Below are 27,767 nucleotides of genomic sequence, written 5' to 3' on the forward strand. Positions count from 1 at the left end.
ACCCTCTGGGACTGCCCCTAGGGTGTGGCCAGAACGTTTTCTTTCCTGTCTAGTCCTACTCCTGTAGAGGGCAGTATAACCCGAGTTGATATTAAATCAAGGAGGACTACGTCTGTCAATGAGCGACAGAGAAATACTGATTTTTAACTTGTAAGCAACAAGTGTCAGAAAAGACTATAGGTCATGACACAGGAAGGCATCAACCAGCTGACCTCATTAGCACACACCTCGCATCATCTACCCTCCTACCTACCACCCACTTCCAGGTGCGTATTTTTTAATGAAATGCAATCAGTGATTACGGTTCTCACTAAATACACAGGCATCAGTTTTTATTTTCTACCTTAACTTTCATCTTACATAGATCGTTCATTTAGCAGACTATGCTGAGCGATCAGATAACAGCCTCTGTGGGTCAGAGCTGTAGTACTGAAAACAGGAGAATTGTTTTCTGGGTTCTGTAAAGTTCTCCATTCACTACAAAAACTGACTGTACAATCTCCTTTAGATCTACCATCAACTATGTGGCCTGCCTGACTGGATACAGAGTGAATGGGTAGATAGGTGGGTCATCTTATTCCAAAGTTAGCAAGATACCAAGGTTGCCCCACATGTAACAATCTCCCCAAATAAGCTACAGAACTATCTTTTAGGGTGGAGCGTGGTGCTTTTTTTACTGTGATTTTTGGTGCAGCGCATTTCTGAAATTCAACGCAAAGCGTACATTTTCTGTGAAGTTTGCCATGCGTTTGGAAACACACGCCTAATTTTTCTTGCGTAAACACACTCATTTCACTTTCAGGCCCCATTCCCATCCAGCATAGTAGAGGTCATGTTTTTGGCTCATTTTTCTGTGACACTCATATGGTAATCCATTGATTTCAATGGGCCACTCTACATGTGGCTCATAGGACATTTCGGGGGGGTTGTGGGCTGCACATATTTTACTGCGCATTTTGTAGCGTTTGGCACCGGTTTTCTTTTCACATGGCAAAATGTGTGTTTGCTTCTGCGTTTGGTGTGGTGTTGACAATGGCACTAAAAGTGCAACTAGTTAATTTCAGGTGCATAAAGATGGCCATAAACTATACATTTTACAATCTTTGTTCAATCTCCTTTAGTTTTACTTAAAACTATATTATAGGAGACAGACACCCACCTAGCCGATCACCGTGTATTCAATCAGGCAGGCCCTTGTACTACATAGTTGATGGTAGATCTAAAGGAGACTCTACAATCAGATTGTGTAGTGAATGGAGAACTTTACAGAACCCAGTAAACAATTCTGTTTTCAGTACTACAGCTCTGACCCACAAAGGCTGTTATCTGATCGCTCAGCACAGTCTGCCAAATAAACAATCTATGCAAAATGAAAGTTAAAGTAGAAGAAAAAAAAAATGAATGCTTGTGTATTTAGTGTGAACAGTGATCATGGACTGCACCGGGAAGTGGGTGGTAGGTAGGAGTGTAGATGATGTGGGGTGTGTGCTTATGAGGTCAGCTGGTCAACTCCTTCCTGTGTCATAACCTATAGTCTTGTCCAGGGAGTAAGGCTGAAGTAATGGAGAAGTTTTTCTTTTTTAAAGAGCCATGCAGAGTGAGCTAAGCAGGTGTAGAATAAATGGAAAGCGGATTTCAGCAAAATAAGTACATTAATGGTATAGTGGTACATATGGGAACTGGAATTTAGGAAAAAAAAAAGTGAACAAAAAGGTGAACTTAGCCTTTAATGGTATATTTATGTAAGCTACAAACCTACACCTGATATACTAAGCAGCCTGGGAGAGCAGGGGCTATCTACACATAAACTAGCTGGATTTAATGAATTATAACTTTTAGGTGAACATTACCTTTTCCATCATGGATGCATACACAATTATGTATCTACCGTATACTTACAAACTATTTATAATTTAGCACGCTTTGTCTCGATTATTATTGAATAGGTTCTCTGAAATATTGGTTAACTGTTGTAAGCCCATATTTTCACAAAAAAAAAAAAAATGGAGCACAGGTGTACAAAAAGGAAAAATATGTATGTAGCTTAATGCACGCTAAATAACAAAAGAACATTGCAATTAAAAGGTATACCATACAATACCAAACCAGCATTTTCCACAGTAGCCTTAGGCAGAAAATGCAAAGAATATCTGTTATAACTGAACCTTCTGTTTATTTAGGTTGGGCAATTTTAACAGCATCTGCTTCCTTTCTTGCTTGCTTGAAGCAGCGTGTGGCTGGGTTTAAAGCGCACAGCTTGTGTTGCCTACCAGATACTTAACACAGAACCAACAGCTCCTTAACACATTCCTCTCAGTTGCAAATAGTGTAAGGTACACAAGCAAAGATAAAGCCTTTTAAGCAGACAGAGAACTCAAATAGAATCTTAACAAACACCTCCTCTGCCGGAGTCGCCAACGCAGTACCACTGCTAGATCACCACCTCCTATGTGTGGACGACAGATGGTCTCCATTTAGTAAAAATAGTAGGTGGGTAGTTTCAGGTGGCAAGTAGAAAAGAAAGTGGGTGGAAAGCTACTTCAACAAATCTCTTTCACAAGAGGCAGTTGCAAACAAAACCTATAAACTAATGGCCATTAGGGTGACTCTCCATTTCCATTGTACCCATACCTTTATTACACAAAATTATCCTAACTAGCAACAAGTCATGTTAATTTTATTAAAGCTGGAATGCGTAGAGGAATGTACATACAGTGGGCACATTTTGATTCGTTATTGCACTGTTTTACTCTGAAGTAAACTGTAATGCGACTTTTACCTTTAACATACTTGCTCTTCCATAAATGGGTACAGATTTGGAGATCAGCCAGTAAAAACTGGCTAACACAATCACTCTTCATCGCTGCTTATTTAATGTTGAGCACTGGAGCACTGAGCTGGCAAGGGGGTGGGAGCAACTGGCCCAGTCTCCCAATGGCTCGCTGAGAGGCTGACCCAGCTGTCAGTCCAGGCATCTGGGTGGATCCCGACAAAGTCAGATAAGGCTGGCAGAGAAAGGGTTAACACCAGGGGCGATCAAAGGGTTAAATGTGTGCCTAGAGCAGTGATGGCAAACCTTGGCACCCCAGATATTTTGGAACTACATTTCCCATGATGCTCATGCACTCTGCAGTGTAGTTGAGCATCATGGAAAATGTAGTTACAAAACATCTGGGGTGCCAAGGTTTGCCATCACTGGCCTAGGGGATGCTTTCTGTGTGAGGGATGGGCTCACTGAATGAACACAGAGACCTGTGTTCCTAAATATGAGGAACACCGGATCCTTGTGTTCATCACTGAATGAAAAGCGGGGTCTGACGTGTCTCCATGGGGAGCGATCATTGGTCCCTGGCAAACATCATGGCCATTGGACCTGCTGATTGGCTCCCCCTCCAGTACACTGACTGCTACACAAAGTGACGTACATGTACGTTGTTTCACGTCAACAGGGCCGATCTGCCGCAGTGTAACTACGGCAGTTGGTTGGCAAGTGGTTAAATCAAGGTTTAAGCTTTTAGAGATGCCTGACAACACACAGCTTCATATGAGCACAGTCAGTCAAAAAGTTAAAAACATTTTTTCAGATTTTATAACAGGAGATTTACAAAGTTGGACTGGTAAAAACACTAACACTAAAAACTTGATAGCGCTTTCTACACTTCATACCTGCGTCCTCAATGAAGTCCACACATTTCTTCACAAAGACTGGAATAGGCTTCTCTGGGGTCACCAGCTCCTGAATGGGCTTGCCAAAATAATTACTTTCCCAGTTCCGCCGTGTTGGTGGGTTAAAAGGCTTGGTCTTCTTTTTCTACCACAAAATAAAATTAAAATATGAAAAATGTATAAAAACATAACATTTTGAACTTATTCACACTGAATATCAATATTTGGTGTTTGTATCCAAACTGAAGTGAAAATAGGATTTCACACTTTTATTCATGGATATCCTGTATGAAACTGACAGATGCAGATGCCTAGTTCTGCATTTCAGCAAGAAAGCAGAAGGTTCTAGTCTAAATGCAGACACCACAAAAAGTGACCCATTATCTTTATCAACCTGAAAACCACTCTTTGTGCTCTATGCTAGAGGATTCTCTGTTAAAGCAGAATTCCCCGCTTTTACGAGCTATGCTTACAAACACTCCCTCCCCCTCCTAACACCTATACTAACCTCTCCTAACACCTATACTAACCTGCGCATAAATTAAAAAAAATAAAATTGTATACACTTACCTATTCTCAGGTAGCTCTAGTCTGGTCACATGATCTCCTGTGTCAGCCAGCACCAGCTACAGGGGAGAGGACAGAGATCGACAACGATTGGTAATCACTGAGCAATGACATCGATAGGCTTATAATGGCCCATCCGTTATAGGCAATCCCTCCTCTCCCCTACAGCAGCCACTGCCTGACAGGGGAGTTGATCACATGACTGGACCAGCCTGAAAATAGGCACATATAGACTTTTTTTTTTTTTTTTTACACACAGGCTACTTAGTATGGCGTTAGGAGGGGGGGGGGGGGGGTTTCAAGCCTATTTAGTAAAAAAGCTCAGCATTCCACTTGGTTTCCACCTAACATTCTATTACCCAATAACAGCCCTTCAATGGATAGCAAAACTATAGGAGGGTCTGCTCAGTCACAGGATTCATTCCCCCCATTCACAGATCGCGTTACTGGCAGTGTAATCATGTAAATAACTTTTCTCGAGAGGAGGAGAGAGCATGTCCCCATCAGACCATGTTTAGTGCAGCTGAGTCTGGAGACCCAAAGTGGTTAGTCCCCATAACACCAAGAGTTCTGCAGCAGGAAGAAAAACATTGGGTGTTGGCGCTCGGAGGCTGTGAGGACAATAATACTACAGCAGCAAAATATATATATATATAATATATATATATATATATATATATATATATATATATAGTCCATGTGCATATCACAGGGGATGGGGGCCATAAAGGGACTGTCAAGAGTCCAACAGTGGGGTCCAAGATAGTTCCAGGGGCAGATGGTTGCTACCCGGGGCAGGCTTTCCGGAAGAGTGAAGTCAACTCTGCAATGTGTGAATAAAAGAGAAAGGGCGAGCGCCTGCAGCAGGAAGAAGACATTGTCACCCTGCAGTGCAGATTTCAGCAACCTGATATTTGTGGGGCATTTTTCATTAGCTTGAGAGGGAAACACTTTTTTTAGCTAAACTTCATCTTTAAAATCAACAAACATGTTACTAAGAAAACAGTGTGGGAATTTATTAAAAGCACATTTTCATACTGAGTTGAAAGGGCAAATGTACTAAAACTGCAAAAAAGGAAGTGTTGACTGAGCCCTCCAGTTACATTTCAGCTGCCTTCCTCTCTTCTAGACTACAAAATAAAGTCTGACATTTCAGAAGTATCCCAAAACAAATTTTTTTTAATTTAGAAGACTTTGGAATAATGGACACATTCATATTTTAGATCCCATTTTTCAAAATTCCGTTATACACTTTCAGTCACTGTGTACAAAGTATTTTATGTATCATCTGGTACACCGTACATCATGAACGTGACAAAACAAAGAAAAATGTGCTTTTTAGCTTTTTGCGGTTTACATACAACCCAATATCCCAAAAAAAGTAGGGACTTTATAAACAGAAGGCATACAATTTGCAACTCTCAGCCCATATTTTATTTACAATATTAAATAGAAAACATATCAAATACTTTAACTGAGAAAATGTATAATTTAAAGAAAAAAAAATAAAAATTTTAAATTGATGGTGCCAACACATCTCAAAAAAGTTGGGGCAGGGCAACAAAAAAAACTGACAAAGTAAGTAGTACTAACAAGAGCTGGAAGAACATTTTGCAACTAATTAGGTTAATTGGGAACAGGTCAGTAACATGACTGGACATAAAAAGGGCATCTTAGAGAGCTGGGGTGCCTCAGAAGTAAATATGGCCAGAGGTTCACTAATCGTCTGTCTTAAAATTGTTGAACAATTTCAAAATAATGTACAACAAAACTGCAAAGACTTGAAAATATTTAGTCATCTACGGAACATATCAAGAGATTCTGAGAATCTCTGTGCTCAAGGGACAAGGCCGAAATACAATATTGGATGCCCAAGATCTTCAGGCCCTCAGATGGCATTTCATCAAAAAGCATGATTCTGTAATCGCCATCCCTGCATAGGCTCAGGAATACTTTCAAAAACTACTGTCTGAACACAGTTCGCCATACTATCCAAAAATTCAAGCTAAAGATCTATCATGCAAAGAAGAAGCCATATCTGAACAGGATTCAGAAGCCACACCGTCTTCTCTGGGCCAAAGTACATTTAAAATGGTCTGCTGCAAAAGTACAAAACTGTTCTGTGGTCAGAAAAGTTTAAATTTTAAATTCTTTAAGGCAAGTATGGGCATTCGCATCCTCCGGACTAAATAGAAGGACCTTCCGGCTTGGTATCAGTGCTTGGTTCAAAAGCCTGCATCTCTGATGGTATGGGGTGCATTAGTGTGTATGGAATGGGCAGTTTGCACATCTGGAAAGGCACCATCAATGCCAAAAGATATATCCAGGATTTAGAGCAGTATATGCTTTCATCCAGATGACATCTTTTTCAGGGAAGGCCTTGCATTTTTCAGGACACTGCTAAACCATATTATGCATCTATGACAACAGCATGGCTTCACAGTAGAAGAGTCCAGGTGCTTAACTGGCCTGCCTGCAATCCAGACCTTTCACCAATTGAAAATATTTGGTGCATCTTGAAAAGAGGAATACAACAAAGACGACCTAGGACTGTTTAGCAATTAGAATCCTGTATCAGGCAAGAATGGGACAACATTCCTCTCCCAAAACTCCAGCAACTAGTCTCAGTTCCCAGATGTTTACAGAGTGTTCATAAAAGGAGGAGGAGATGCTACACCATGGTAAACATGGCCCTGCCCCAACTTTTTTAGATGTTTTGCTGCCATCAAATTCAAAATTACCTTATTTTTTCTTAACCACTTGCCGACCGCCGCACGACTATCTACGACGGCGGTCAGCCCCTCACAGGCAAAGTGACGTAGGTCTACGTCGCTCGCCTGTGAGGGTTTAGGGAGCGAGCGCGCGCCGCCGGAGGCGCGCTCCCGCTCCCGCGTGGTCACGGACCCCCCCGCGCGTGTGACCGGCGGACCCGATCGCCGCCGGCCACTCTGCGATCGGCGGGGGAGAGGGAGAAAGTCAGGCAGCTTGTGTAAACAAGCTGCCTGTCATTCTCCTCTCTGTATGAGAGCTGATCACATGGATCTACTATGTAGATCCATTGATCACTCTGCATACAGTTGAAGCCACAGCCAATCACAGTTAGAATCACGCCCCTAGGGACACACACAGCCCCTCCCTCTCAAATAAAGTTAACCCCTTCACTACCAGTGTATTTTTACAGTAACAGTGCATATATATAGCACTGATTACTGTAGAAATGTCACTGGTAACCCCAAAAGTGTCAAAAATGTCAGTCAAGGGTCCGATCTTTCCGCCGCAATGTCGCAGTACCGCAAAAAAAAAAATCGCAGATCGCCGCCATTACGCGTTAAAAAAAAAAAACAACAAAAATGACAAAAATCTTTCCCTTTGTTAGTAAACGCAATAACTTTTGCGCAAACCAATCAAAATACGCTTTTTGCGATTTTTTTTACCAAACATAGGTAGCATAAAACAAATTGGCCGAAAAGATTAAAAAATTTTGATTTTTACATTTTTTTTGGGGGGAATTTCATATAAAAAAAAGGGAAAAATATTGCTATTTTTGCAAAATTTACGCTCTTTTTTTGTTTATAGCGCGTGATCAAAAAATCGCACAGGTGATCAAATACCGCCAAAAGAAAGCTCTGTTTGTGGGAAAAAAAGGACGCCAAATTCGTTTAGGTACAGCGTCGCACGACCGCGCAATTGTCCGTTAAAGTCACGCAGTGCCGAATCGCAAAATACCCTCTGGTCGTTTAGCAGCCAAATCCTCCGGGGCTTAAGTGGTTAAAATGGTACATTTTGACAGCTTAAACATTTGAGAAAACCCTATTGTATTGAATTGAGCTATTTAACCACTTCCATACCGGGCCAATTTTGGCACTCTGCTCCCACATGTAAACATTTTTTTGCTAGAAAAGTACTCAGAATCCCCAAATATATTATAAATAATTTTTTCTTTTTTTTTCTTTTTTTAGCGGAAACCCTAGGGAATAAATTGGCGGTCGTTGCAACAACTTTTTATGTCACACTGTATTTGTGCAGCAATTTTTCAAACATGTTTTTTTAGGTAATATACGGTTTTGTTAACTAAACAAAACACACAGTAAAGTTAGCCCAATTTTTTTGTAAAATGTGAAAAATAGCGTTACGCCAAGTAAGCAGATACCGAACATGCCACGCTTTAAAGTTATGCACACTCGTGAAATGGCGTCAAACTTGGTACTTAATCTCCATAGGCAACGCTTTAAACATTTTTACAGGTTACCTATTTAGAGTTACAGTGGAGGTCTTGGGTTAGAATTGTTGCACTCACTCACTGCCCAGCGATCGCGGCGATACCTCACGTGTGGCTTGAACGCTGTTTACATATGTGGGCATGACATACGTATGCGTTTACCTCTGCGTGCAAGCATGCGGGGACGGCAGGCACTTTAAAATGTTTTTTTTTTTTTGTTTAATTTTCCCATTATTTTTTTTTTCTTCATCACTTTTACTTCTATTACAAGGCATGTTTACATGCCATTAATGTTAAACACATTAGCTACTATTCACAAAAATTACATCCAAAATTTGAATAGGAAATTTAGGTCAAATCAGATTTTCTAAACTACAGGAAAATACAACGCCACAAACCATTATAATCAGAATGCTATTGTTTTAGACAAGCACATTCACTGAATAGCTGTTGTCAGATATAAAAACCTACTTGAAGTAAGGTAACCCAGACACAAAGCTCTAACTCAAAATTTTAATTCCTTTTTTGTGATTATACTATTGAAAAAAAGCATTCACCTCCAAAAAGGGAATTGTTTCCATATCAGGTGCATCATTATATCAAGGCATGCCTGAGTGTTCTTGTAGTGGGATAAAACTTTGCAAAGTGCCACAATAAAGCAAAGCTGTTCTTTCCATGCCTGCACAAAGTGCCAATCGTGTTCCAGAGTGTCTAGGTAGACACTGATCCAGGATGATTCAACATGCAAGCAATGAGCTCAGTAGGGCAGTTTGTACTTGCTTATGATCTGTACCCTCCTATCTCTTGGCTGGTTGGCAGGGGGGCCGACCCATCACACAGAGAAAAAAAAAAAAAATAATGCAACAGATGGCCTTTCCCCCACATGCCCTTTTTGATCCTGCAACATCCATGAGATGCATCAGGATGGCAATAGCACAGGGAAGAGTAGAAACAATAGACCCCTAAAAGCCTCTCTAGAGTAAGGATCGACTGATATTGGTTTTCATTGCCGATACCGATATTTTGCCCATCGCATATCCGTATCGGCCAATATGGGCCGATATTTTGTACATTTAAAGTTTTGAAAAACAAAGACAATTGACACAAATCTGGTACTGAACATGGTATTTTTTGTTAAATGTTTAATGCCTGGCTTGCTGCCACCCTGTGGAGGGTAGCTGGCTGTTTGGCACCCTGTGGTGGTGGCTGGCTGATACAGGGGCTGTGGGTGGGTGGCTGGCTGATACAGGGCCTGTGGGTGGGTGGCTGGCTGATACAGGGCCTGTGGGTGGGTGGCTGATACAGGGCCTGTGGGTGGGTGGCTGGCTGATACAGGGCCTGTGGGTGGGTGGCTGGCTGATACAGGGCCTGTGGGTGGGTGGGTGGCTGGCTGATACAGGGCCTGTGGGTGGGTGGCTGGCTGATACAGGGCCTGTGGGTGGGTGGCTGGCTGATACAGGGCCTGTGGGTGGGTGGCTGGCTGATACAGGGCCTGTGGGTGGGTGGCTGGCTGATACAGGGCCTGTGGGAGGGTGGCTGGCTCGCTGGTACAGGGCCTGTGGCTGGCACCGGGCTGCTGTGGGTGGGTGAATGGCTGTGATACACTCCCGCAAGACTAGCCCCGACTCCAGACGAGGCTGTCCAAGGCGAGGGAGGCGTCCTAAGAAGGCAGATGACATCACGAAAATATCAGCAATATCGGTAACTTTCCGGGCCGATAACGTTATATCGGGGAAAGTGCATATCGGCTGCCGATAGTCCGTCGATCCCTACTCTAGAGGGTACCTGGAACATTGGGGTCTTGTTTGCCCCCTTTGTAATAGCATAAAAGGAACAAAAAGGCACAACAAAAATGAGACAATGACATTTTAGGCATCATTGCACGCACACCATAGTAAGAGAAATAATTTTAGGGCTATCATTTACAAATACCAAGCTTTAAAAGCTTTTTAACCACCTCAATACTGCCGTACGTATACAGTATCTCACATTTTTGTAAATATTTTGTTAGATCTTTTTAGGTGCATCGCATACTAGCACATTATGTGACACTTGCCTCCAACGAAGCCCACATTGTCCCTGCTGCTGGCTGCATCCATGTTCACCTGTCTTCTTTCGGGTCTGCAGTATTACTGGCCGGAGCCGCGTGACGTCACTCCCGCGTATGCGCGCAGGAGCCGCCAGTGACGGCACAGGGCTTTGATATTTACATGCACTGTAAATATTTCCTAAACGCTGCAAGTTTAGGAGGTATTTATAGCACCTATAGGTAAGCCTTAAAGCAGAGCTCCGGCCTCAAAATCGATAAAATCGATTTTGGGTCATCCACTTGCTGAGGGCAACCTGAAAAAGAAATGGATACTGGCGATTTTTTTTTCGGTCACTTACCTTATTATATATACAAAAAGGATTCCCCTATAGATATGGGACTGTGAATGCCACTGAACACTGTGTTTTGTATAAAAATAACTTTATTACAAAAAGTTAAACACACAAAGAAAAAACGTAAATCAATAACATGTACAGGGCATTAAAAATGCATGCATGCATTGACAGACCAAATACCGAACCAAAGGGGCGCACAGGTGTACAAGGTGATCATGGAACCGGAACCGACCCTACGCGTTTCGGGCCAAGAAGCCCTTCCTCAGGGGTCACCCAGAGTTCCAGATAAAACACCAAGTATATCCTTAGCGTCCAGCCCTCAGGCTTGGATTGGTCTGTCGACTAAAAAATGGTATTGTTACCATCAGGAGGAATGCCCAATTCCCACAGGCCCATTCAAAGGCTACGAAGTCCGTGAGAGCATATAGAAAAAGTAGTAGCAGTTGCCCCGAGGGACCGGCAGGGCACCACGATGATCGGCAAAAAAGGTGGCTCGATATGGACTACTTCCCATAAAGGGGAGGATATGTTCATATAGTGAACCTGTAGTGTATAAGAAGAGTAGGACCGCAGAAGGTCATATACAGTACATGTAGTAATGGTCTTGTGTGGACCAAGTCAGAGTTTGTATATATCTGTCCCTGAGCTTCCTATGGGCATGGCATCCTCTGCTTACCTTATTATAGAAGAAAATATACTCACCTTCCTTCCACCTCCTCCCTCTTTGGCCGCGGCCCGCTTGAACAGCGTCGCTACCAGGAATCAATGCGCCTGTACCGGCCCCGCTCGTCACTTCCGGTGCAGGCGCGACATTCACTGCCTAAACAGCTTCTGGGCATGCCCAGAAGCTGTGCAGGGATGCCGCGCCTGCACCGGAAGTGACGAGCGGAGCCGGTGCAGTGCATTGTGGGACCTCCGGCGTCACGGAAGAGGCCACGAAGAGGGACGCTGTGGCTTCAGCTGCCCACACCTGAGATGGCAGCGCTGGAGAAGAAATTTTAAAGGTAAAGTATTTCTTCTTACGGGTAAGCGCGACCTGGGACAGTTCAGAGGCTATCCATTATGGAATGTACTAGCCCTGACTGTCCCGGGGGTATTTTTAGCTCAAATTGACCCCTGAGGCTGGACCTCCGCTTTAACCACTTGCCGACCGCACGACTATATACTGCGGCGGTCAGCCCCTCGCAGGCAGAGTGACGTATCGGTACGTCACTAGCCTGGGAGGGTCTGGGGAGCGAGCATGCGCCGCCGGCGGCGCGCTCCCACTCCCGCGTGCTCACGCACCCCCCCGCGCGTGTGACCAGCGGACCCGATGTCCGCCGGTCACTCTGCGATCGTCGGGGGAGAGGGAGAAAGGCAGGCAGCTTGTGTAAACAAGCTGCCTGTCAGTTCTCCCTGTGTAGAGACACTGATCATACGGTTCTACTATGTAGAACCGTTGATCAGTGTAACTACACCTCAAGCCACAGCCAATCACAGTTAGAATCACGCCCCTAGGGACACACACAGCCCCTCCCTCTCAAATAAAGTTAACCCCTTCACTGCCAGTGTATTTTTACAGTAACAGTGCATATGAATAGCACTGATTACTGTAGTAATGTCACTGGTAACCCCAAAAGTGTCAAAAATATCAGTCAAGGGTCCGATCTGTCCGCCCCAATGTCGCAGTACCGCAAAAAAAAAAAAAAAAACGCAGATCGCCGCCATTACGCGTTAAAAAAAAAAACTACAAAAATCTTTCCCTTTGTTAGTAAACGCAATAACTTTTGCGCAAACCAATCAAAATACGCTTTTTGCGATTTTTTTATACCAAACATATGTAGCATAAAACAAATTGGCCGAAAATGTAAAAAAAATTTTGATTTTTTACTTTTTTTTTGGGAATTTCATATAAAAAAAATGTGAAAAATATTGTTATTTTTGCAAAATTGACGCTCTTTTTTTGTTTATAGCGCGTGATCAAATACCACCAAAAGAAAGCTCTGTTTGTGGGAAAAAAAGGACGTCAAATTCGTTTAGGTACAGCGTCGCACGACCGCGCAATTGTCCGTTAAAGTCACGTAGTGCCGAATCGCAAAATACCCCCTGGTCAGGAAGGGGGTAAAATCTTCCGGGGCTTAAGTGGTTAATATAGGCTTACCTTTAGGTAAAAGTCTTTTAAGTGGGTTTACAACCACTTTAAGGATCCAGCCTATTTCTGACACATGTTTTACAACTTAAAATCAGTATTTTTTGCAAGAAAATTACTTTGAAACCCCAAACATTATAAATATTTTAGCAAAGACTCTGGAGAATAAAATTGCAGTCTTTGCAATATTTTTTGTCACACGGTATTTGCGCAGCGTTTTTTCAAATGCAATTTTTTTTTTTAAATACACTTTACTGAACAAAACTAAACAGTAAAGTTAGCCCAATTTTTTTTGTATATTGTGAAAGATTATGTCACGCCGAGTAAAAAAATATCGAACAGGTTACGGTTTAAAATTGTGTACAATCGTGGAATGGTGACAAACTACGGTGCTTAAAAATCTCCCTAGGCAACGTTTTAAAACATTTTTTAACGGTTAGCAGTTTAGAGGTAGAGGAGGTATTTTGTTAGAATTATTGCTCTTGCTCTATCACAGCGATACCTCATGTGTGATTAGAACACTGTTTACATTTGCGGGCACGACTTTCGCATGCGTTTTCTTTGGTGTGCAAGCTCATGGGTACTGAGGCGCTTAAAAGTTTTTTTTCCTTCTTTCTTATTATTAATACTATTAAAGTCAGCACATGTTCAGTTTGATGTGTATTGCCAGAGTATTTGTTCTTCTTGGGAGGGTGCATGTGATCAGCACAAGGCCAATCAGCACTGTCCAAGCAGAAGATGGTGGAAAATGAAAACTCCTACAAGCTTTAAGAAGAGAGTGCTACAAGTCACAAGGCTGCTATATACTGCTGATGAGAAAAGGTATTCAACAGTTTATATTTACTAAAATAGTTGCATTTCCATGTTGTGTACTATGGGAGACCAGAGTTAATGTAGGGACCTGGGTTGGGTAACACTAAGGTTAGTACTGCTAGGTGCACCATACAGCCCTGTTCTGTCACAGCAGAGTTTGACAGGCTGTAAGTAACTAGGCTGGATGAGGCAATGGCGTCCTAAAAATACCAGAGCCCCATGCACCAGGGCTAAAAACCCAGTGTGCATAGGGCTGTAAAGTGCAACTTTAGGCAAAACTTAATTACATTATTCCAATTAATTTTTAATTTTAACCTTGGAACCCCTTCCATGCAACTTTCAGGCTAATTCAGATATTGTGAAGTTTAAGACAACCAGAGAGCACCACAAAGACATCCGCTTAGGCAAATCTCTTTTTGACACATATGGAAACCACCACACCCAACCTTTTGGAGGAATTGAAAAGGTATGCAGAAGTCTCAAACTAAGAGGGGTTCACTTCCATTAATTTCAAAAACAAATAAAAATAAATAAATTAAAAAAAAAAAATGCTGTAACTGCTTAAAGACATGAGATGGGTTACCAGCCAGATCACCAGTTGACAATCAAATGTGGGGGGCGAAGACAGAATGTGAAGTTCAGGACCAAAGCGCCTGATCCTGCAACGATCCTGTCGTCCCTACAAAGAACCCTGACACTTTACAGCTTCCCCTCACCCTCAGAACACCCCAGGCAGCTACCAGTATGGTGAAGAACAGACAAAGGGCAGGCAAAGCCCCATCGGTGCTTAGCAATGTTTGCTTGGGACCCTGCACAAAATAACAGAGAAGCAAGTCAGCCAAGAGGCACAAAGGGAGACACAGAGGGCAACTGGGGCATTGAAGGGGAGTCTGTTACCCCACTCGCATGCCTGCAGCAGAGAAAGTATGATGAGGCTGAGGAATCCCTGATTCAGATCATGGATGCTTTACAACAGGGTCAGTCTGCCCTTACCGAACACATGGATGGTCTGCATGTGGACCTATGTTTTTGTAAGCAAGATATGCAAAATGAAGGAAAGAGCTGCAGCAACCGAGTAGAGGATAAGTGATCTGGAGAATTTAGCGCGTCCCTTGGAAGGTAACATGCAAACTGCTAACAGAGTTAAAGTTACACTGACAAGGTTGAGGGTAGACAGGCTGAGGAATTTTTGGAGTGGTCGCACAGGATAAAGAACACATTCCGAGTGTGGATTTAGCCACACATGATTTGTAATGTAAAAAACTAGATCGGTTTACACAGACTTTTCCATGACCACGCAAAAAAAAAAAAAAAAAAAGGACACGTTTTATGCATGTTAAAAAAGGACTCCGAACTCGGATGGTAGCAAAGCCCTTTTTTTTCCCCTTTACCCCCAAGGAGTAAAGGTAGTTGGATTCCAAGGGGGCACAATGGGTCTGCAGCTGCCCATCAGAATAACCGATTCCTCCAGTCCCTGTTGAATTTATCAGTTTGTTTCTTTCTAATTTTTCATTGGAAATTAAAGTCTAAGTTCACCTTTTTTTTTTTCTTCTAAATTCCAGCTCCCCTTTATACCAATATAGCCTTAATGTACTTATTTTGCAAAAATAAAACCACTTCCCATTATTTCTACAGAGGCTTACCTCACTCTCTTAGCAGTTACTTTAAACACACAGCTCGACTGCTTCGGTCTTACTTCCTGGACAGACTTTAGGTTGACCAGCTGAGGGTAGATTATGCAGGGTGTGTGCTAATGAGATCAGCTGGTCATTTCCTTCCAGTGTCATGACCTAAAGTCTGACCAGGAAGTAAGACAGAGGTAATCGAGCAGTGTGTTTAAACAGCCATGAAGCAAGTGAAGTAAGCCTATGTAAAATTATTGGAAAGCCGTTTATTTTTTTCAAACTAAGTACATTAATGCTATATTGGTACATAAGGGAGCTGGAATTCCAGAGTGTGTCAGATGAGATTTGTTGACTACAGCAGGGGGATGGATGTCACCCTCCGCCTACTGTCAAGCATGGGAGACTTATTTTTAAAATGTTTGTTCCATCTAATAATGGGCATGATTATATACATGTAAGCTCCTTCTATGCTTAAACGTTTATAAGTGATGGTCCCTATTCCTTACGGTTTCAGTTAAACATTTACAAGTCTTTAAAAAAAACTTTATTTTATTTTAGTCAATACTTTCTTGGTTAGCCGGTGTCATCACAGGATTGTCGGCTCGTTGCTTTGTGTAGCCGCCCCCTACAATGGGTACAGTTTTGGGAGTGATGCACATGGAATTTGGGGGTCTATGTGCAGGGTGGGGGGTATTTTGGGGTTTCCCCATTTAGTTTTTATGGAGTGCATTAAGGGAGATGTACAGCCAAAGCTATTTTGGCTGTATATTTCCTATGGATCACGGGAGTGCAGTTTGTTCTGCGCTCCTGTGACCAGTTTGCAGCAGAGCGCAGGCTAAAGTCTGCTCTCTGCTGACAGAAGTTGGTCCAGGCACCGTGTCATCACAACAATGGAAGTCGGGATCCGCCAGGTGCCTGGAATGACACCGACTCAGCCTCTCAGCGAGCGGCTGAGAGCCTGAGCCAACCACTCCTCCTCCCTCCACAGCCCAGCGCACCGGGGAGGGGGCAGAGCAGAGAGCTGCGGACTGTCAGTCAGCAGCTCTTTGCTTGGGAAGCTGTTAGACCTGAGCGATCAGCAGTGTTCGATCGCTCGTTTCTCAGCCGGGGGACAGATACAGCATCGGACCAATGCTGCATCTACCTAGGTAAGTATGATTGGGGGGAAAAAAAAAACCCCAGACTTCTCTTAAGCCATTTATGTTTTTTGATATAAAATACACAACATGTTTTACCTTGCATTTCTATTTTTCTATCTTAAACTGGTTTTGTTTACAAGAAAAAAAAAGGTTTCCAACATGCTTTAGAGAAGGCTCAAAAACTCAAAGCAGCCTGTTTCTCAAAAAAGTTACATTCAAGGCTAGTGTTATAACTGATTATATGTGCAGCACCATATCAACTGCAGATCAGAGCCTATGATGGCAGCTTCCTTGGCTTTAATGGATAGGAAGGGGTTAGTACTACTTTAAGAAAGGTTTTAAAATGAAGCTCAAGTGTAGTCTTGCAAATCTGAGAAATATATGCCTGATGCAAATAAGCCCATGAAGCACAGATCTGGTAGAATGAACAGTGACATCCATCAGACTACAAACCTCTATGAGGAGGACACCATTAATGTATAGTATGCATAAATTAGACAAGGTTACAGCATCCTCGACTTTTTCACTCAGGAAATATAAACAGGTCATGTGCTGCATACCTTTGAAAATATTTGCATACACATTTGCGCGCATGTAAAAGCTATATATATATATATATATATATATATATATATATATATATATATATTATATATGGTCTTAATTATTGGGTGCAGACACACTTAGGCTTCCCATGCCCCTCTGAATCAACCCCTTCTCAATATCTTCTGGGCCAGGCTGGCACAAACGCTGTGTATCCTCCATTGTATCTTATAAAGAATTTATACTCCATGGAGAAAAACAACCTCATAAAAATGAATACAACAAACAGTGCATGCATGGGCTGGTTTCATAGGATTTTGAATAAATGTTTTCTAGTTTCTTTAGCAATACTTTGCTAGTTTGGTTACAGAGGAGTATAACACTAGCAGGGAAACTGGAGGCAAGGCAGGCCTGAGCAGAAGTAAAAAACTGTACACTTTAACCACTTCTGGACTGGAAGGTTTTACCCTCTTAATGACCAGGCCATTTTTTGCAATTTGGCACTTAGTGACTTTAACTGGTATTTGTGCAGTCATGCAATGCTGTACCGAAACAAAACATATGTCCTTTTTTCCCACAAATAGAGCTTTCTATTGGTGGTATTTGATCAACTTTGTGGTTTTTATTTTTTGCGCTAAACTAAAAAAAAGACAGAAAATTTTTTTTTGGGGGGGGGGGGGGGGGAAATACATTTTCTACTTTTTCCTATAGAAAATATCCAATAAACTAAATTTTATTTAGTTTACTATGCTTATGCTTTAAACTAAGCATTTATTTTTATTGGTTTGCGCAAAAGTTAGTGTCTACAAACTATGGTGTATATACTGAAATTTACGCAGCTTTTACTTTCTGACTGCCTAATTTCTTGAAGTGCTAAAATGGCAGGGCAGTACAACCCACCCCCCCCCCCCCCCCCGCCAAATTACCCCTTTCTGGACTGTAGACACCCCAAGAAATTTCCTAAGAGGTATGTTGAGCCCACTGAATATATTTTTTTTTCCATAGTTGTTTGAAAAATGACAAAAAAAAGAAGAAGTTGTCATTGAAATGATATATTGCTCACGCATGCCATGGGTATATGTGGAATACACCCCGAAATACATTCTGCTGCTTCTCCCGAGTATGGGGATACCCCATGTGTGAGACTTTTTGGCAGTCTAGCTGCGTGCAGGACCCCAAACAATCACTACCTTCAGGCTTTCTAAGGGCGAAAATTGTTGATTTCATTCCTCACTACCCATCACATTTTCGGAGGCCGTGAAATGCCAATAAAGCACAACCCCCCCCCCCCCCCAAATGACCCAATTTTGGAAATTAGACACCCTAAGCTATTTGCTGGGAGGCATTGAGTATTTAACAGATCTCGCTTTTTGTCACAAAATTTCCTTTTCTTTCTTCATTTACTAAAACAAATGAGCTGCAAAATACTCATCATGCCTCTTAGCAAATACCTTGGGGTGTCCACTTTCCGAAAAAGGGGTCATTGGGATTGTGCTATCTTGCCATTTCATGGCCTCCGAAACGGTTATAGGTAGTGAAATCAATTTACGCCCTTAGAAAGCCTGAAGGCCGTGATTGGTTTTCGGGGTCCTGTACGTGGCTAGACTGCATAAAAATTCTAACATGTGGTATCCCCGTACTCCGGAGAAGCAGCACTATATATTTTGTGGTGTCATTTCACATATTGAGGGAGTGCATGTCTAATGGGCATTGAAAATAGATAGCCAAAGCCGAAACTTGGACTTTGATAGTACCCAAGGCCAACCCCTGTTCAACCCCTGTTCAACCCCTTTCTGTAGAAAAGCCAAAACCCTGGTGATAAACAAGCGAGGGTGCACTTTCAGTAATTCGCACCATGAAAGGTACGATTTCCACGTGCGATGATAGATCTTTTGAGAAGTCGACTTCCTAGCCTTCAAGAGAGTGGGGATTACAGACTCAGAGAGACCCCTATCTCTCGACACCTGACTTTACATAGTAGTTGAGGTTGAATAAAGACAATAGTCCATCCAGTTCAACCAGTGTAGGCGTGCGTGGCCATAATCATCTCCCATACTCCTTAATGTTCTGATCCTTGAGATGTACGTTCAAGAGTCTTTTGAAAGTAGCCATACTTCCCGCAGAAACTACCTCTTGTGGAATTCCACACTCTTGTAGCCCTAACAGTAAAGAACCCCCTGCGTTGCCTGAGGTCAAAACGCTTCTCTTCTAATCGCATTGTAAGTCCTCATGCAATCCTTTCGACTGAATAGCTTTTTTTTCTATGCTGAGATCACCATTGAGGTATTTATAAATTGCCATCATGTCCCCTCTCAGGCATCTCTTCTCCAGGGAGAATAAATTAAGAGATTGTAAACGCTCTTCGAAATTAAGGTCCTTCAATCCCCTAATTAGTTTAGTTGCCCTTCTCTGGACTCTCTCCAGTGCCAACACATCCCTCCTGAGGACTGGCGACCAGAACTGGACAGAATACTCCAGATGCGGTCGGACCAGAGTTTTATAAAGTGGTAGGATTATAGTTTTATCTCTGGAATACATCCCTTTCTTTATGCATGCTAATATTCTGCTGGCTTTGGCAGCTGCCGCTTGAAATTGCATGCTATTGCTTAGTCTATCCTCTACCAAGACTCCCAGATCTTTCTCCATTTTTGATTCCGCCAAAAGGTTCCCCCCATAAAGTGTATTGCGCTTTTATGTTTTTTGTCCCCAAGTGCAAAATCTTACACTTCTCCACATTATACCTCATTTGCCATGTCGTTGCCCACTCTGTTATTTTGTTCAGGTCATTCTGTAGGATAAAATTGATCTTTTGGCACCACTAAATGATCCCCCCCAAGGCTCAAGGTACCTACAAGGTAGGTACCCCTCTACAAGGTGACACCCCTGAAGGCAGGACACATGTTGTCTCTGCACTGGGACCCCCCTGCACTATACCCACACTGCAAACAGTAGGGCATGCACCTAGGGGTCTCTTACACTGCAATCCCTCCAGACAAGCAGGGAAGGACGTAAACTATTCCAGGACCCTTAGAGAGGGGATAGCAGGGGAGACCCCAGGGGTCTCAGCGCAATCCTCTACCCTGGGACCTCCACCAGACTCCAGGTCCAGACAGGGGGGAAAGAGTGAGGGAAGCCCAGCTCACTGAGGGATTTAAGGATGGGAGGAGGGAACCTGCAAGCAGGTCCGACCGTTACCCGCATCCACCCCAAAAAAAAACGCCAAAAGGGGAGAGGGGGGAGACTGTATTTACCCTTCCATGGTATGATTAACACTCCAGACAGAATCCTCGCCACCAAAGTAGGGGAGCTGTTGGCCAAGGGGCCGCTGTGACAGACCCAAGCCCAGTCGTATGCGACCCTGTAAGACGTTTACCTCGCGGGCAAGCCCCTGTCTGTGAGGCTATGTCATGGCCAACCTAGCGTGTAGCTGTGGTCTGCACACGCTCGCTGACTGGGCTGGGGGGGAGCACTGGATCTAGATTATCCAGCCCGTCGCCCAGCCCGGCAGTTGATTGTAGATCTCCCAAGAGAAAAACATAAAAGATGTAGGGAATGAGAAAAAAATTGCTAGGACCAGAGATCCCAGCCGGGAGCCTAGCTCCTTAACTCCTGACTAGACAGATTAAAACTGATCACCTAGAGAAGAGAGGCGGGTTATTTACCAGCTGAGGATGGTCCATGGGCATAGCCAGGTGTTTTTTGTTCTGCCTAGTCCTACTCCTGGAGGAGGTTATATTACCCAGGTTTTATTTAAGGTGCGCTGTTTCCGTTGATGAACAAAAAAGTGGAGGTTTGGGGCCACCCTGTGCACAACATTGCACAGAACAGGTATGCATAACATGTTTATTTTTTTTAAAAGGAAAACGCTGAGCCTTTAGGCCCCGTTCACACTGGGGCGACGCTACTTCCCGGGGCGACCTCACAGGAGCGGCCGGCACGGACTTCATAACATTGAAGTCTATGCAGGTCGCTCCAGGTTGCCCCAAAGAAGCTCCGGCCCCTTTTTCTAAGTCGGAGCGACTTCTGTCGCTCCTATTAGAACGGGTCCACAGCTTCTCTGTGGAAGGCGACCTACGGCGACCTGTCAGGCGACCAGGTCGCCTGACAGGTCGCCCCAGTGTGAACGGGGGCTTAGAACCCCCTTAATTTTAGCAAAAACATCAGCAAAATGTTTTCTCAGTGGGAATTTACGTTCTACAAACCAATAATGTACAGTAAATTCACCATTAAATAGTGAAAACCTCTTTACAGAAAGAAAAAAAAGAAAATTCTTACGATTTACATACTTGACTAGTACCTCGTTAAAGGTTATGCTGGCAAAACAGCAATTTAACTGAAGACCTGACAAATTATTTTTAAAAACAATTAAATCCCACACGAATTTCTTCTTTAGCAAAAACAAAAGGGTTCAAGTAAAGCTTAGGGATCCAATTTTCTGATATATATATATATATATATATATATATATATATATTTTACAAAAAAAAAAATATATGCAACACTGTTCAACAGAAGTACGCTGCTTACATTTTAAGGAGTCTTGGAAATATACACATACCTATGGATGTGTGTGGTAGTGGACGGTGGAGTCAGTCTTTGTTGATATTAATATGCTGCAAATTATAAGCTTTACAAATAGAAATATACACTTCTGGTTAACATAAATAAGATTTGTATGTAGCTCTGACATACACTGTGCTGGTTAACATGAGGAAATAGAAGAAAGTGGCATGCACAGTAAAGCTTCGATCGCCAGTACAATACGAACCAGCTTCATTTTATACAGTACAAAAGGGAAACACTGTTCTAGTACTGACAATCATATCAGTATTAATCAATTATTGTGCCTACTTTGAAAGCATACAAGATTAAGAGCAAAGAAAACAAATGGTCAGGAAATCTGCAAAGAATGAGCATACCATTTTGACAGGTTGTGCTCTGGGGAGTACTTTTCACCAGTGGTTCAATGGATGAGAGGGACCTTTGTTCTCCAAAGTGTACCCTTACTGCAACTGAGCATCACAAACCAGGGACACAAATTTGTAATATCTAAAGCAAACTAAATTCCAGTTCCACATGTAGAAGGAGCGAGAGACGGCACAGTCTCCCAGGCACAGCCTCCGGGTCCTCTCCTGCTTTCTGGGCGCTCCCCAAGTATCACTGCATGGAACGATACCTTATCAGGCGGTTCTGGCGCTCCACAAGCTGCCTCCTAGCTCTCAGCAGCCCAAAATGGCCGACACCACGGACGCGAGTAGTACCATGCATCCTACTCACAGCCCATCTCCCTGGAAGATCAATATGGGAGGATCACCCAGGCAGTGGCCGCACTGCTCTCCCCCAAAATCACAGCAGTGGTGGATAGAGCAGTGAGTGCAGGTATTTACCAACTCAGGCGGGGGATCAGGAACAGACAGGCAGACTCACTGAGACAGAGCCGCTTATAAGAACTAGAAGAGGCCCAGAGCTTGCAGGCAGCCGCCCACCAGACCTCTCAAACCAAGCACTATATACTGGAAAAGCTTGACGATTTGGAAAATCGTTCTCGCCGGAACAACTTGAGGGTTATGGGCCTCCCTAGAACGCTCAATCCCTGTCAGAACTTGGTACAGTATGCATCCCTGCAGCCCTTAGGATAACCTCACCATGCACAGTAGAGAGGGCATAACATGTAGGGGCCCTCTCAAACGACAGACGCTCCTACCGCCCCGTCATTGTGCGCCAACTACACTGATGACATGCTACTCTAAAAACCTTTCACAATGCCAATTCCACCTGGACGGCTATAAGTTACTAATCTTTGCGGACTATTCTCGCAAAGTGTCACGCAGGAAGAAAGTGTTCCAAGCCATCTGCTCAGCTTTACACCTCAAGTGTGGTAAATTTACTCTGGCGTACCAAGCTATCCTCCACCTCATTGATCAGTCGGGAGAATTCAAATCTTTCTCTCACCCAGAGGAAGCAGCTTCCTACCTTAAAACTTATTTGCACTTCCACCAGGAGCAGTCCCCAACAGAGACAAACCGTTACCCAGATGGCCCCATGGAGCAACGCAGCCCTCACAAAGTTCCCCCCCAAAGAGGATTCGGTATGCAGATGTCAGTTCGGCTAAGCACCACTGGTCTACTAGGTCTTCAGGACCTCAGAGCTTGCCAACTTCATGACCCAGATGCTTTGGATCTTCAAGCCAATTTCCATTTGACTGTAACCGTAGATCACTTGTTAATATTTTGGTTTACTTCACATATTCAAATATTTTTTTTTTTGCTTTTACTGTGCTCCCTTTCCTGTTCCATCCTTCTGGAGATGATTTGGATGGAACTCCGAGTGATAATTTTACCATCTATGAGGACCTCATAGTCCTATCCTAGTCGGGATTCTGTGATGACTGCCTGGTTTAAACAATTTGACATTTCGACCATGATCCCCCTTCTCCAGTAACGCTGTCACATTTTTGGAGAATATATGTGGAAGAAAGTGAAGTAAAGGCTCCTCTATAAACTGAGTTATTATTTAAATTTGACTTGGTTCATTTCTGCATTCTATTCTAGAATTCTAAACTCCATCACTCCTCTCAATTCCCCTGCATTCCACATTCGACTAATCCAGCTCACACACCCCACTTCCCCCATGAGAATTACATCTTGGAACGTAAAGAGGCTTCATTCCCCACAAATGCATTGAGATAGTGCGCCATTTAAAAAGGACGTAAAAAAATGGACATAGCCCTCCTACAGGAGACATCTCCTGTCAGAAGATTTCCTACATATGTGCACATTTTGGGTAGGGAAAGTATTTGGCTCGGCGTTAATAAAGGGCACCGCAGGAGTCTTAATCCTTATTCATAAAAACCTCCCTTTGCAAAGTAGTTTCCGCGGTAAATGACACTGTCTTTTGACCCTACACCTCCGCATCCCGCCTAGAGACCTAATAGTGACCAACGTCTATGCCCCCAACTCTCCCAACAAATCTTTTTTTTCCCCCCAATCAGCATCCTACCTACATCTTCCTCTTGTGATAGGAGATCTAAACTCCGTTATGGTAGTGCAGGACAACAAATCCAATGCAAAAGCCACATCCCACTACCACGCACACGTTCTAACCACTCCATTATTTTCCTTTGATGATTGCTCTACAGCGCACGGATCTTTGGCGCCTAGCACACCCGGAGGGCAGAGATTTTACTTTTTTCTCGCCTCCTCCCCACACTTTATCCAGAATAGACAATCTATTCCGCAACTCCACTCTATTACCCTAAACTTCAGAAGCACTCATCCACAAGATCTATATCTCAGACCATACCCCCACCTCAGTCCAAATACGAGACTATGGCTCCACCCGCAGCAAAAACATGGCGCCTTCTGCATTATCTAGCCCCCAACCGCGACCTCCAGAAAAAAAACACTGCAAAAGGCCTGGTCCAAATATGAATCGACCAACGCAGTTCAAAACACTCGCTCCAATTTATACTGGGATGCAGGTAAAGCTGTGTTGCGTGGCAGCATTATTGCCTTTGCAGCCTTGTATAAAAGAAAAGTTTTTTAATGCCATCAAGAAGCTAGTGACCGCCTAAGACACACCCAATCACTTATTGCAGAACAACTCCCCTGAGCATTGCAAACCCGGAGTTCGATCTGTGGGCCGATGCCCAGGAGTGAATCTACCAAGCACATTCAGGCTTTCAATACCAAAATTTGGTAATAAGCCAGGGAAATTGTTGGTTAGACTGTGCAAGGGTACCCACACATTTAAGCATTAGACTCCCAGGGAAACACCACCTCTTCTGCAACCGACATTAGCCTAATCCTCAAGCAATTTTACGCCAAACTATATAGCCCAGACTAAATTAATATCTCCTCAGCCCAAGAATTCTTAGCCCAAGGTCCCCTACCACAAATCCACCCTACACTCCTCTCCAATCTCAACTCACTGATAACTGAGCAGGAGATTCACAAGACGATATCTACCCTGGCAGCTGGGAAGGCCCTGGGTCTGGACAGGTAGACCCCTGAATTTTATAAATAGATGGCGCACACAGTAGTCCCCTCACTAGAGATGGTTTATCAAGAGATCTTAGAAGTGGGCGACTACTTGCCACCTGGATACCAAGCCCACATAAAATTGATAGCCAAGAAGGGAAAAGGACCCTACGGAACAGAGCTCTTATAGACCGATTTCCCTTTTAAACCTGGATTCCAAAATCTTTTCAAAAGTCATGGCCAACAGACTAGCTAAAAGGATGCGTACCCTAATACAATCTGCGCAAGCAGGCTTCACCCAAGGCCGCTCTGCGTTGTCCAACATAAGGACGGTACTCTCAGTACTAGAACACGCAAAGGCCAACCCCGACAGCGATAGTGCCATAATCTCCCTTGACGCGAAAAAGGCCTTCGACCACGTCAGTTTCATCTGGTTGTCACTGGTCTTGCAACAATCCAGCTTTTCGGGCCCCTTTCTACAACTAATTTCTACTATGTGCGCAAACCCCAAAGCAAACATTGTAGCAGCTGGCCTTATATCAAAACCGATCAAACTACACAAAGGCACTAGACAAGGTTGCCCCCTCTCTCCGCTTCTCCTTAATCTGGCACTAGAACCCCTCGACACATTCTCTCTCACCCATCCTTACATGGAGTTCACATAAGCCAACAAAATCTATGACTAGCACTCTTTGCAGAAGACATTCTTTTCTTCACTTCCAACCCAGCCTTTACGATTACTATCCAAGAACTCTTCACACATTTCAGGAGTTGCTAAGGTCTGCGCATCAATTTCTCCAAAAGTGGAATTCTCCCCCCTACTCCACACTAGGTTCCCATCCTGTGCTAGATCCTCAGTCTTTTCTAATCGCAAAATCCTACATCACCTATCTCTCTATTAACATTGGGAAAATACCCTCTTCTCTGTATCAACTTAATTTTATCCCGGTCATATCAAAGATTTTGGAGTGGAGTGAACTAGAGACATGGATGGACCTCCCCATGTCGCTTCTCAGGAGCTGTCACCTTTTTGAAACGGTCAGCTTTGCCAGACTTCTATACCCCCTCCAAACCATTGCTATACTCTTGTGGCACAGTGACATACAAAAACTGTATAAAGCTAGCATGCTTTCTATGGCATAGGTGACACCGCTCCAGCAGACGTCCTCTGACGAAACGCGTAGGGTGGAGTCAAAACGTCATTACGTCACTTCCGGTTTTCGGAGCCTGGGCCATGGAAGCTTCCCGGCTACACCAACTGATCTCGGACAGCCTAATTGTGAGTCGCTACTAATTTTTATTATACTACACATTGTATACAGTATCAAGGGGTCCTTTTCTCTTTTTTTCCAAAGGAATAAAAGCCAGATCAAACGCTTATTCCACTGGGGAACCCCCGGACAGATCTATCGCTTGAACCACAGGTCGTATACAAGGGGTGACACCTAGTGGTCACACTGGAGATTGCAACCCCAGTTTTCATCCTCTTTCAACAATTTTTCACTACTCCTTCACTAAGTGGCATTTTCACTTAATCATACACAGCACTCTTATTTGAAGGAATTTATTTAATTATTGATTTATTTATTTAAGTGGTTCTCAGCAAACACAATTTACCACTAATAAATTGCACATTTTATTTAAAATCGTATTCACTGTTGCTCCATTATTTTATCTATTGCACAGCAATTAGCACTTTACCTTCTCCTGCACTTTTTGGGTCCAGGATAAATAATTGGTTATCCTTGTAACATCACAAGTCACTAGTGCACTTTACTTTGGACCCAAATTTAATTTATTTTACCTATCTTTCTTAATAGTGTATCAACACAATTATTTATTTCTATTTCTATTGGCACCTACACAGCACTTAATCACTTTAAAGGTAGCGCCGTTGCAACCTCTTTGCACCTATTTCGACGTCCCCACATTGCCCTGCACAAACTATTTCTCCCGAGAAGCGAGGGGGGGGGGGGGGAGCTAACCTCCCCAACCTTAGGGTTTATAACCTATCTCGTCTATTAAGGGTATGGACTGGATCTCATAGCGCTCCAAATACACTAACGAGTTGGAAACTTAAAAGGCATGCCCTACTATACTAAGTTACGATCTATCCCCTCACATCTATGGCAGAATCTATTAATACAAGATACGCTGGTTGCTTGGAGTGACCAGGCGAAAAAGCAAACTATCTCCTTGGGTGTCCCGCCACCTCCCAATTCATGGGAACACTTCCTTACAGAATCCAAAACATGCAGGCAATACTGAGTGGGCTTCCCAGAACCTGTTACATTTTGTACAGCTATTTAATCCGACCACAGGCTCTGCTCTACCAATTCCTCAAACGTGGTCTCTCTTTAAGCTGCCGCAACATCACAAGTTCCAAAGAATTCACCCCACAATCCTGGAAACCTTACTAGATAAACATCCATACAAAATTTCGTATATATACAAGCCTCTAAATACATGCTTTTGTACGACTCTTCCAGCCACCTCTGTAGTTTCATGGAAGAACTAAACTCCCAGGAGACCATGATCCGTATCTTGGCTGGTTTTAACTCCACTTGTATCCTGGTTACCAACGGGTTCTGGTGTGAACAACAGTTCAAAATAAGGCATCGGGCCTAAATATCACACCTGCCCTCTCCGCATCAACCCCTTAAAAGCCTCAGCCCCTTATGTGGTTAGGAAAAGCCCTCTTTG

At 43.3% G+C, this 27,767-nt stretch overlaps 1 protein-coding gene across 1 annotated transcript in view; it reads right to left on the reverse strand.

Moving 5' to 3' along the window:
* Positions 1-27,767, reverse strand: part of ARHGAP5 (Rho GTPase activating protein 5) — a 143,641-nt gene that overhangs the window by 75,529 nt on the left and 40,345 nt on the right. Inside the window, exon 3 of the mRNA XM_082275189.1 lies at positions 3,667-3,811. Within this exon, the coding sequence (XP_082131315.1) occupies positions 3,667-3,811 (145 nt within the window). The remainder of the gene's footprint in view (positions 1-3,666; positions 3,812-27,767) is intronic.

Source organism: Pelophylax lessonae (assembly GCF_965119305.1).
Source record: "Pelophylax lessonae genome assembly, chromosome: 13".
Lineage (NCBI taxonomy): Eukaryota > Metazoa > Chordata > Amphibia > Anura > Ranidae > Pelophylax > Pelophylax lessonae.